We start from the raw sequence: 11,818 nt of genomic DNA on the forward strand, positions 1-11,818 counted from the left end.
AAGAGACAGGGCCCACCCCGCTGCCACCGAGAGGCCTGGAGTTGTTCCGGGTGTTCCGTTCCCCCTCGGTACCCCCGGAAGGAGGCGGAGGGTAACGGCGGACGGGCCAGCCGGTCCGTGGGACGTGCCTCCGCGCAGGGGGGGTGACGCGGGGTCTTGTCCAGCCTGGGCGTGCCCGCGGCCTTGGCGTGTTGGCGTGGGGCGGGGTTCGGCGTTTGTCCCCCCGAGCTGTGGGGCTCGGCGTTTGTCCCCAGAGGTTTCAGGGCAGCCGCTTCCCGGCAGCGGTGAGGAGGTTGATGCCTGGTACCGGTTAGCCCTGGAAACTGTGTTGGAGATAATTCAGAGTCCTGTGCTTCAGAGATGACGGAGTGTTGCTTTGTAAGTGCTTTGTACGTGCTGGCCTTAAGAAATGTGCTAAAAAATACTTCTTGCCTGCTCTGTGTAACTCCGTATTTTTCAGGAATAGATTTATTCTGGCTAGAGTCCATTGGAGCAGGTGGACCTCGGCTAGGCTTGGGCCTGCTGAAGTATAGGCAAAGCCAGTCAGAAGCTCCTAATTAGGGAACTTGGTTTTAGTGCTGTTTAATATTTATTACTTCAGCTTGTTGCTGTTTCAGTGCTGAAAGCAGTCTGTCATTGCTTAGTTATTCAAAAGCAACTTAAAGCCGATAGTTGTGAAAGTGTGTCTTTGTCGTTACAGGAAGGCAATTTTAAGGCTGAATAGAGCTGTGATGCACATCTGTTTGATGAAGAAAGCACTGCCTTTTCATAGTCACTTTACAAAATTAGCTGGATTGAAAAGTAAGTAACTTTATTGTATGCTCCTGAGAGAATATTGAGTAGTTTTATAGTATCTTAATGTTTTGGGTGGGTTTTGTTTGTACTGTGTAATAGTGTGTAACAGTACATAAATTATAGCACTTGAGTAAAACTCGTATCTTTATTATTTAAGATGAGAAAAAATATGACAGAAGAAGCAAATGCAGATGATTTTCAGGTTCAGAATTTTCTCAAGAAGAAGAAGAGAAAAAACCACAAACAATACAAGGAGAGCCATGAGAATGATGAAAGACTCAGCTGTGCTTCTCCAGTGCTGTTTGAAGAACAAGCAGCACAGAGTGATGAAGGCTGTAAAAAGAAGAAAAAAACAAAAAAAAAGAGAGCGGAGCAACAGTATTCATTAGATAATTCTTCTGTAGGACTGGAACATGAAATTCGTAATGAAACTGGAGAGTATGCTTCCCAAAAGAGAAAAAGAAAGCAGAAGTATAGTGATAGTACGGATGAGCAAAGCGATGTAACTTACGTCACAGTAAATCATCATAGCACTGATTGTCAGGAGCTCAATGCTGATTACGTTTATTTAAAAAAATCTGTTAAGAAGAAAAGAAAAGAAAAATTGCCTGAGGAGGATGAGGCATGTGAGCTGCCTCCCCCTGAAATGCATGATAACAATGACAATAAAAGATCAAAAAAGAAGAGGAAGAAAAGACGCAGTAGTACCCAAGATATTCAGGAAGACACAGATGTAATCCTTGACCAGTCGCTGTTGTCATCTCCAGAGCAGAACAGGCCAGGGGAAGACACGGTTCGGCCATTACCTACAGCAGAGCGTGGTGTAGCCACACCCCAGCAGCGGCATGAACATGGTGACTGTGGTGCTGCTCCTGCCAGGAGAAAAGATTCTATGAAGGTACCTGCTAATTCTAAGCTGTCTAAAGCAGCTGATAAATCTCAAAAACGTCCAGTTCCTGGTGGAAAGATAAAAAGCTGTGTTTTTGTCATGGAAGAAAGCTCTTCAGAATCTGATGTACCGTAAGTTTGCGTTTTGCCTGTGGTTTTCTCTTCCCTCCAACCCCTGCCTGCCATACCCCAAATATGTTTCTACGTTCTCTGGGTCCCAGATGTTTCTTTAGTCTGTTTAGTATGTATTTTTAAAAAACAACATACTGTCAAGGTTTTTGAAGGTGTTATAGAGACCTACTTTAAGAGCTTAAAGAGTTTAATGATCTTGTGAAGATACAATGAAAGTTTGTAAGAATACACCAACGCTGCCTTCAACGTAGAATATTTTCTCCTATTTAAAAACTGTAGGTACGGAAATAGCTTATGTGCAAGCAATTCATATCTAGTAAAAAAAAAAAAAAAAGCGGGGAAAAAGGGATTTCATTTGTTAAATTTGGTATTTATAGCGAACGTACATGTTTTTACTAAGCAGCTAGTAAGCTCAACTAAAGATTTTTAACGTTCTGTGCAAACAAATGTTCACGTAAGTAGCTCTTGGTGCTTTTACAGTGTCTAGAACCTATAGTAAGAGCACTAGTAAGAGACAGATGGAAAAGTTCTGTGTTGCCAGTGGTAGCAAGAGACGCTCTTTCTTCTGTATGTCCATGTGTGAGAGTTTTGTGGGAAAGGTGCAGATTGTTAAAATCTCTTTGAGCATTGTAAGTATAGAAATTTGATAATAAATGACATCTGTGTTAAAAGGTTGGAAATTCAAGGAAGTGAATGTGTTATTTAATTAACATTCATTCTTTTAATGTAGAGATACTAACAAAATCTCTGTTTTGGAGCTCTGGTGTATTTTATTTTATGCTTTTTTTTTTTTTTTTTTAAACATCAGGACATCAGAACCTTTAACATCAAATAGAAAGGAGGACAAGAATAGTTCCTTTACCAAAATAGCAGCCTCCGATGAGCTTACTCTGGATGATGAAGAGTGCCTGGACTATAGCACGTGTTCAGTTGTGGATTTGGATACTGCAAAACAAGAATTGGAAGAGTTTATTCCTCATGTGAGGAATATATCGGACAGTTCAATCAAGAAGATGGCAGGAAGAGACCTAACGAGGTTTAAAGAGTTTAAAAAACAAGGTGAACTCTCCAAAATATTGTTGCAGTGAGGAAAGACTGTGCAGCTGTGTGAAAGCTTGACAGAGGGAAAATATTTTGTATCACATCTGCCATGTTCATGAAGTCTGGTTCACTTCATTCCAATGGACATGTTTTCTGTTTCTCTGCTTCATAACATCTACTTCCTCATTGTCAAATTACAGTCCAAGCCATATGCATACATTACCTGCTCCCAGCTCTTGTTTTGTCTCTTTTAGTTTTCCTTTTCACCTTTTGAATTTGTTGATCTTTTGTTATACATTTGGTAAAAAAAATGTAGTGTACAAGAGATGGTACTAGAGGTTTGATTTTTATTTTTATTTTTTTAATTTAAAATAAAACTTTCTGTGTGTTTTAGGTATTGCTGTCAAGTTTGGCAGATTTTCCCAGAAGGAAAATAATCAAATCCGGAAAAATGTTGAAGAGTTTTTATTGATGACTGGAATAGACAGTGCTGAAAAAGTCCTGTTTACTTCAAGGTATCCAGAAGATAAAGAAACTATCAATCGCCTAAAAGCAGAACATCTTTTTTGTGAAAAACTTTGTAAGTATTTAAGTTTCTCCTCAAATAGCTGAATGTTAAATTCCACAACCCAGTGATATGATGATGTATTTTTAAAAATTTTTGTTGAAAAACACTAATGTTGCTAAATTTGGCAAAAAAAAAGGAGCATGCTGCTGAGATTGTGTAGTTGATAATCTGGACAGTATACTGTTCTTACCTTGGGTGTGAAGAGTTTAGAGATTAAAATATCATCATGACTAGGAGCACTTACAGACTTTCAAACTTGTATTTGGGCTTTATGGCTTAAGGTGCATTATTTGCTAGGCATATGCTAAGCATGGTGACTTAATAATGGGAGGTGGGATTAAGTCCTATCTGAAATTGTCAACTGTTCTTAGAGCACATGAATAGGTGGTATATTTAGGACTGAGTGATGGCAGAAACTGCAAGAATGTAGGTTGTTAGCCGAAGTAGATAGTTTTTCAAGACTTGAGGAAAACAAAATTCTTATGGCTAAGATTCTGTTTGCAGGAGGAACATCTCTTCCTCTTTACTCATTTTGTTGGGCTCTTCTTGGCTGGAAGGCATTCACACTTTGTATGGTAGACATTGCTCATTTTGTAACATCTCTGATGAAGCCACTCAGTGCACCTTCTCAGAGTGAATGACAACCTGTAATGGATTTGGATACTAGCATTTATTTAAGGATCAATGAGGCTACAGATTTGTTCCTCCTTGGTTATTTCACACACAGAACGATTCTCTCTGCATCATCACATTTACCTGATGTTGACTTCCCTTCCCATCTGGGAGATTGCTCCTCGCCTGGGAAAACTGGGCAGAAGGTCATGTTGGTGTTAGGGGAGTTGCTTGCAGTCACCTCTCCTGGGCATCGCTGACCAAGATTATTATGTGTTCCCAGGTATTGGTCTCTGCAGATCTTCCCCCATTTCAAGAATCTTCCCTTTAGCCACAATCTTCACTTTTCTTTCTTTTTTCCCTCAATGTCCCCAGTCCCTGCTTTTCCCAATCAAAATAGTCTAGATGCAGACTCAAAATTCTCATCAGCCTCCTGACTGGTGGCTGTCTCGTGCCTCTCTATTAATGGGAGTATTCAGTCTGTACAATTTGTAGCTTGTGAGTAGCAGGTTTGTGCTTGAGAGTTCAAAAATTCAGTTTTCAATATTCACCCGCACATGTGCAGGCACGCACACAATTATTTACCAGCTGTCAGTATTCACAGTCTCACCATGGTTGTAACAACTATATCTTTGAAACTCCTCAGGAGAATCTGTTCAGACTATTTCCTGTGCAGTTACTGAAGTGTTGTAGAGTACGTTCTCCTGAACGGACAGAATCTATCATTAACATCACAGTCATGAAAATTTATGTTGTTGGGTTTTGGTTTTGGTTTGTTTTGGCTTTTTTTTTTTAAAGTGGCCTCACCAGTGTGAGAAATGTTTTTTAAAAATGAATCATTTACCTTCTAGCTGAGGGTATACCACGACCCTGGAGGCTGATATATTATCGAGCAAGGAAGATGTTTGACCCAAATAATTATAAAGGGAGGTAAGCGAGTCATTTGAGAGTTTCTGAATGCTAATATCAGTCTCTGATGTTTATTAGTACATTAAAAATGGATATAAATTAAGGTCATCTCTCCCATTTGTGCCAGTTACTGTGACTTAATTGACAGTTCGTTTTTCTGAGTAGTCCTTATCAGTTCCTCTGTTCTAATGAGTGACATTGAAATGCCTGTAAAGATTACAGCTCTCTTAAAATATTGGAATGGTTTGAATTTACAGCTGAAGCTGTGCCCATTTCCTCAACTAGGTATACTAAGGAAGAAAAAGAAAAATTAAAGAAGTATCATGCTATGCATGGCAATGATTGGAAGAAGATTTCTGAGATGATGTCCCGTTCTAACCTCTCAGTAGCTATGAAATACTCTGAAATCAAGTCGGGTATGTAATTTTAAGAAAGACAATTCATTCTGTGTATTGCAGTTTGAGAAGTTACTTTAACTGCATGTTGTATGTGCCCTAAAAAAATTAATTTGTGGTGGGTTTTTTTTCCAGACCACTGATTGCATTTTCCGGGGATAAGGGATAAGAACAGCCTCTGATAGAAAAGAATACAACTCTCTATTAAATGGAACTGCCATCTAAATAGGTGCTTTCAGGGGGAGTGTGGCAGGAGTTTGACAACCAGGTTTTAGAAGATAGAAACTAGGGATCAGTGCTATTCTTCAGTGATTGGGCTGAACTCCTTTCTCAAATCTGGTAGGCAGAAGAGTTTCTAGGAAGTGTGTTAAGAAGCTTGTCTTGAAAATAAGAATAATGCAAAGTGAAGCATTTGCTCTTTTGCCTTTTTTCCTAATCATTAATGATAAATTATGCTTTAACCTTATTTTTCAATTTTAGCTATCAACTATGGACCTTGGTCAAAGGAAGAGACCCAGAAGTTAATGCATGCAGTGGAGGAGGTGATTAGGAAAAGAACGGAAATGGAAGATGCAAATTCTCTTTTATCATCATCAAAGTCAAAACGAGATCTGTCAATTGACCGTGAGAAACTGTACCAGAAATTACCATGGACTGAGATTGAAGCTAAAGTGGGAACTCGCTATTGGAGACAATGTAAACAGAAATGGTAAGGTTTTATATTAAACTGAAATAGCAAAATGTGTTCTGGGGAGTATTTAACTATTTGGCGAAACTGTTTGTACCATGATGGTTGTTTGGTAAGATAGGTAACAAATAGCTTGTAGACTACAGGAGAGGCGTTGCAAATGGGTTTCAGACAAATAAATATCTCTTTGCTAGCTGTGGTAAGTTTTCTTGCAGTGATAGTGAAGCCTGATTCCTGCTTCTCTGTAGCAGCAGTATCATCTTGAAGACTCTTTCTTTTGATGCCTGGAATTTCTTGAAATGATAGAAAACTTTTTTTTGTGTGTTTTCAAAGGACTACAATTTTAACAAACAAGATGACCAAAGGGCAGCAGTTATATAGGGGGACCAAAGGATTACAGGCCAAGATCAATCTTATTAAAAGGTATAGTTCAGAGGTACTGGAATGTTTTTGTATCTCTTGCTGTTCTGAGTTGTGTTTATAAAAGCTTTCAGGGTGGTAATGTGCCTGCGGTTTCATACCGGTTTCACAACCACTCTTTCTTTGGATAAAATGTCCTGTGACTTCTGACTGGGGGAGCTGTGAGCACTGTTGAATTATTTCTTGAATTCTGCCTACAAACTGCTTTTGTATTGTTATTCATAGGTTGTATGAAATGAAAGTGGAGGATGCAAATGACATAAACTGGGAAGAACTCAGTAATACGATTGGGTAAAGCTTTTTTCCTCTTTTTATGGATACAAAGGATAGTTGAAGCAGTCAGTGTTAAAAATTTCACAAAGGAATCAAAGTTCTTAGACCTCTACAACTATAGAAAATATCATTTAGTTTGGTAATGTACAGGTGTATATCCTTGCATAGTACTGAGCAGTAAACCATGCCTATAAGCTTTGAAACTTTTGTTTAACCACTTGAGGCAACCCTGACTGTATTCCCAGTGCGTTCTGTGTACTAGAACTGCGACTGCATTACGTAGTCTGTGCTAAAGTCTCTGATAAAACACTTTCCTGGGTGTTAAATCAACACATAGGAAGAAGAGATAATTACAGGAAAGTGTAATACAATCTAATAGTCTTCTTCCATACAAAGTAAGTGTTGAATATGAAATTACCAATACTGTGAATGCTGTACTTTCTCTACAGTGCTGTGGTTTTTTTTTTCCTCCACATGCTTTCAGTTTCATTTCCTATTTCTTTTCACTAAACATGTAATACGTATGTATGATGGCATGGTTTAGGTTCTTACCTTCAAGGGAAATTGCTGTCTTGAAAAGCTGTTTTACTTAGAATTTGAAATCCATCCTTTCTACCTAAAGCTAAGATATTGTTTGACTGGCATCACTTTCATGAATGGATAACTCAGTAACAACTAAACGTTTGTACCTAGCACCACTAAATCTTTGAACTCTTCTCTTTTCAGAGATGTCCCTAGAGCCTATGTTCAAGCAAAATTTTATAAGCTAAAAGTCTCCTGTGTCCCTTTTTGGCAAAAAAAGAGTTTTTCTGGTCAGTATCCCAGCTGTTTGTATATACTCCTTATGTTTTTTGCTTGAATCTAAGAGAATATGTATTGTAGTTCAAGTCTTTCTGGTAGCTTTCCCCTAAGTAAACTGGCTAAAAATCTCAGGCTTTATACTTATTTTACTAAATGCTTTTTTAAAAAAATAAGAGTTTACTTTTAATGTCACCATGCAGTGCTTATGTACCTCTTCTTTTTAATACTTTAGCTTTAAAAGTTTTATGACTGCTTTTCTAGTGTATCTTTGCATGCATGTATGTGCATGTCTACCCTGCAGCTGCTGTGATTACTACAGAACGGGAGATTTTTTTCATTTAACGCTGACAAAATAATTTTTGTCTGTGAGATCCTGTTTCCTCTAGGCATCCAGTTCTCCTGCAGACCTGATTAAGACTGCTTTTTTTCTCTCTTTTTTTTTTTTTTTTTTTTCTTCCAAAGAAATTATTGATTATCTTTTCAAAAAGAAACTTCCAGAACTTGAAGAAAACTTAGAAAAAAGGAAGGGGAAACAACTTAGTTCTGACAATTCAACAGCCAGTCAACAGAAGGCGGCTTTCCAACTCAGTGACATTTTTGACTGCAGTGAAGAGAGTGATTAATTGACTGCCCTAAATGGAATTCCTGGTCTGTGTATTGAACTGCAAAATGGATCTGGTTGACGGTGGGTGCAGATCAACAACTGCAGGTGCACAAGCTATCTAATAATGGAAAAAGTATAAAGATACGCATGTCTGATTTTCTTGTTTCGTATTGAAGACTGAGGTAAATACAGCTTTTGTGCCACCTTTCATTACCTTAATTTAGCTCTGGTTTTAGAATTCATTTTAAGCATCCAAGTTGCTCTCTGAATGTCTTAAAGCCAGTATTTTTTCCACTGCTTTGTTTTCTCTGGAGCTGAAAGCTGCTGTTTACCCTTTGTACGTGAACTTGGTTTTCAGAACTTCAATGAGTTTTATACCACTTAAATAAACTATATTCGTGGAATTGGGAAAATTTGCTTTTAAATCTCTAATAAATCTTTAGACATCTGTGATGATGGAAAGAGCACAGGTTTGAGTCTTTGTGGGTTTTTTTAACAGGTGTCTTGTTCTTAAAAGTAACTGGTTTTTATTTTTGATGTAGACTTACACTTTTATCAGCCTTTCTAGAGAAAACAGATTTTTGTCCGTTAGTATTCATAAATTGCAATGTCATTTCATGCTAACCAAAACAATGCATTTAAAATGCTTTTTTAAAATATTTGGAATACAGAGACAAAATAGACAATGTGTATATATATACATACATATATATATTTTTTTGTTGTGCCAAGGAGAATTTACATGTTTCAGTAAGAAAATTGAGAGTTAAGATGGAGGTTGTACTCATGTCTTTGGTATTTTTAACTCTTAGCCTAGAATGATTAATTATAAATTGACCGATTGAATGTAAAAAAAAAAATAAAAATAAATGTGTGTAAAGTATTTGTATGGCTTGTTTCTATTTCCTCTATGCTGTAATAGAAAGTAATGAAAGACTTGGCTTCTGACATACTACTTTTTGATGGTCATTTTGATAAGTGAGAATTTCCTCCTTTAATTTTAAAAATTGTTACAGAAATGTGGAACTTTCAAGGGCTTGAAATAAAGGCCTTGTTGTTGGAGGTTCTTCTGGACTGTGACTTACAGGGAAGAATGCTAAATGAAAACTTCCCATATTTAACTGTGTCTGGCTTTTAATCTCTCTGAAGGCAGAAAACAGTGTGACTTTTGTGAGTCAGGCAGGACCCCATGAGATCAGCCACCAGCACAAGGGTAAGTTTTCCAGGCAAGAGATGAAACGGGATGGGGAGGAAGGAAAAATGTACCAGCTGCCTTGCACTTAGGCATTTGACTTGCTTCTGTTGCCTTACATGATTGAAGGTTAAAAGTGTAAGAACTTGAATTTTTGAATTTAAGCCATTTGTGGTTTTCAGGTTTTATTTCCTGGAAGATGGAGATCTTCTGAATTTTCTGCAGGCTGGAGCACAAACGATAGTGTGGTTGTAGAGTTTGTAGAGTAGATCTCTCAGAAATAAACTGTCTCCAGAAGGAGATTTATTTTATCCTTTGCTTTAAAGGGAAACACAGGTAGGGGAAATGTACCTCACTCAAAAAAGGAGCAGCAATATGTTTTACTGAGGTAAGATAATAATTTGACAGAGTTCAGTAAATTCAATGGAGTTTAACAAAGTTTAACAGTGGTTTACCAAGGTTCAGTAAGTTTGATGGCAAGGTTCACCTTATTACTTCATGGAAAAAACATACAAAGGAAAATGAGTTAGAATCGAGTTAGAATGATTCACACGGAGACTGGAGACGCAAAGTGTAAGGAAGACTCTCTGTCGAGTCACAAGGTTCAGAGTGGACCCCCTTGCTTTCTAATCTCCTGACGGATCCTAGATGCAGCTAGGTCCAGTCTTAGTCTCAGACTTGGACAACGGTTATGTCTAATGGAATTATCTATACAAAGTTTATAGTAATTGATATTGAATAGCTACATGGATTAGTAATGTTTCATTAGTATTAATTCAGCATACTGTCAGTCACTTCCCAAGGATTTGTCATAAGAGAGATCTCTGCCTTGGGCAAGAAAGGATCTCTTAGTCTCAGGTAAGGAATATCAGACCTTGAGAGGTGTCCCTGCTCAGGGAGAGTCACCTGGAATGAGTCCAGGGAGAGCTCAAATTGGGCCTGTCCTGATGGCAATATTTATAGACTGAAGCAGTTGTCTGCTAGTCAGTAGTATAGACAAGATGGATGTCTTCATTTTAGCTTCAGTATCTTGTTCCATACATTGGTTGTCTTGCATTTTGGGGCTTTGAAAACACCTTTTGAAATATTTTTCTGAGGCATCTTTGCTACCTTGTACATGAGCCGGGAGCTCTCCACCTCGTAGTTCACCCCAGGGCGGGAGGCCTGTTGCTCCTTTAAAATGCAATTTCTCTGACAAAAATGCATAAGCAAGCCAGGGTGGGAACTGTAAACTTGGAGCTATGACACAGACCTGACTTCTGCCACACATGAAAAAAAGGAAGAGACTGTGTCCCTCCTTGCCGCAGCTCTGGGAATGGAGTAAGGAAATGGCTCCTCACCTGCATCTCGTTGGGTAATGTGATGTTTGTAATCTGCACAGGAGCAAATAATTGGAAGAGGAGGGATCATTTCACATTTGCTGACTAACGACACTTAAGAGGGCATAAGAAAGCAGCTTTTCCTTTTTCTGTCATTTTATAAAGGCGCATGGGAGCACAGGTGGGGGAGGCAAGTGTTTCATGTGGGCGTTTGAATATTATTGAAAACAGAGCAAGCTCCAGGGAGAGGTTTAAAAAAAACTAAACAGGCTCCACGGAATGGTGACGGAAATAACATTGACAAATCTTTGTGTATCAGGCTGCATTATAAATAAGAGCATGACAGATCCTTCACGTCTAAAAAGCACTCTGAGTCCCCTAAAAACTTCCGTGATTCAAGTAGATATGTCGCTTCAAGCATTTTCCTGGTGTGTTAATGGCCTGAATGGTGTTATAGAAAAAAATTCTTGGCTGTGTGCCGTTATCAAAGACTGAGACAGCCAGGCTACAAGAGTTGCGTTTGCAGCAGAGAAGCACTTCAAAGTTGAGGAGTGTTACGGTGGCAGCAGCTGAAGATCAAACAGGGACTTGCCTTTTTCACCCCCCTCTCCTGCAAAGTCTTAAACAAGGCGTTGAAGAAAGGCAAATAATCTCTGATTCCTCAGAGCTCTTCAGGCTGGGCGACAGCATCACCCCTGGGACCTAGAGGGTCACTAGATGCCGAGGTGGGGACACAAGCCTCGAGCGAGGTGGCTTCGTTCCCCGAGTGCCCAGGCCAAGCCTGAGCCGTGACGGAGGCTCTCCCCCCTCTTTGGGGTGTGCGGGAAGGGGGATGTGGAGGAGGCAGCTTCCCCCCAGGGGTGACTACTTCGGGCCTCTGAGGAACGCCCTGCGCTTGGCTCGATCATGGATTTGGATTATTTTAGGACTGCCGTCATTCTATCCTTGAGGCAGTGCCCTTGGCTTTGCCCTCTGGGGCCCTGACACCGCTTGCTTTTACGTTTGAGCGGAGCTCCCCTTCCCCCCGCCCCGTACCTCAGTTTGCCGTCGCCCCCTGCTCGCCCCGTGTTACTGGCCCTTTAAGGCACCGAAGGGGCGGAGCTTGGCGGACGCGGCCCCGCCCCCGGGAGCCGGCTGGGGCCCACTTCCGCCCGCGGACCGGAAGTGCGGGGGGCGCCACC

The 11,818-nt window shown here is 39.7% G+C and overlaps 1 protein-coding gene across 3 annotated transcripts; it reads left to right on the forward strand.

The window, feature by feature from the left end:
• Positions 1–9: 9 nt before the first annotated feature.
• On the forward strand, positions 10–8,986 carry TTF1 (transcription termination factor 1). Of its 3 annotated transcripts, none has more exons than XM_026860732.1 (12): positions 10–91; positions 701–801; positions 953–1,815; positions 2,624–2,874; positions 3,251–3,436; positions 4,888–4,966; positions 5,231–5,361; positions 5,821–6,049; positions 6,362–6,451; positions 6,674–6,739; positions 7,448–7,533; positions 7,985–8,986. In XM_026860732.1, the coding sequence occupies exons 3-12, from the start codon at positions 953–955 to the stop codon at positions 8,143–8,145; spliced, it is 2,142 nt and encodes a 713-aa protein (XP_026716533.1). In that variant the 5' UTR covers positions 10–91; positions 701–801; the 3' UTR covers positions 8,146–8,986. The 3 variants fall into 3 exon arrangements, with proteins under 3 accessions (XP_026716533.1, XP_026716534.1, XP_026716532.1); XM_026860733.1 differs by having other exon boundaries at positions 37–113; XM_026860731.1 differs by lacking the exon at positions 10–91 and adding an exon at positions 210–378.
• The last annotated feature ends 2,832 nt before the right edge of the window (positions 8,987–11,818 follow it).

Source organism: Athene cunicularia, assembly GCF_003259725.1.
Source record: "Athene cunicularia isolate RWA chromosome 17 unlocalized genomic scaffold, athCun1 chr17_part1, whole genome shotgun sequence".
In the NCBI taxonomy this organism is placed as follows: domain Eukaryota; kingdom Metazoa; phylum Chordata; class Aves; order Strigiformes; family Strigidae; genus Athene; species Athene cunicularia.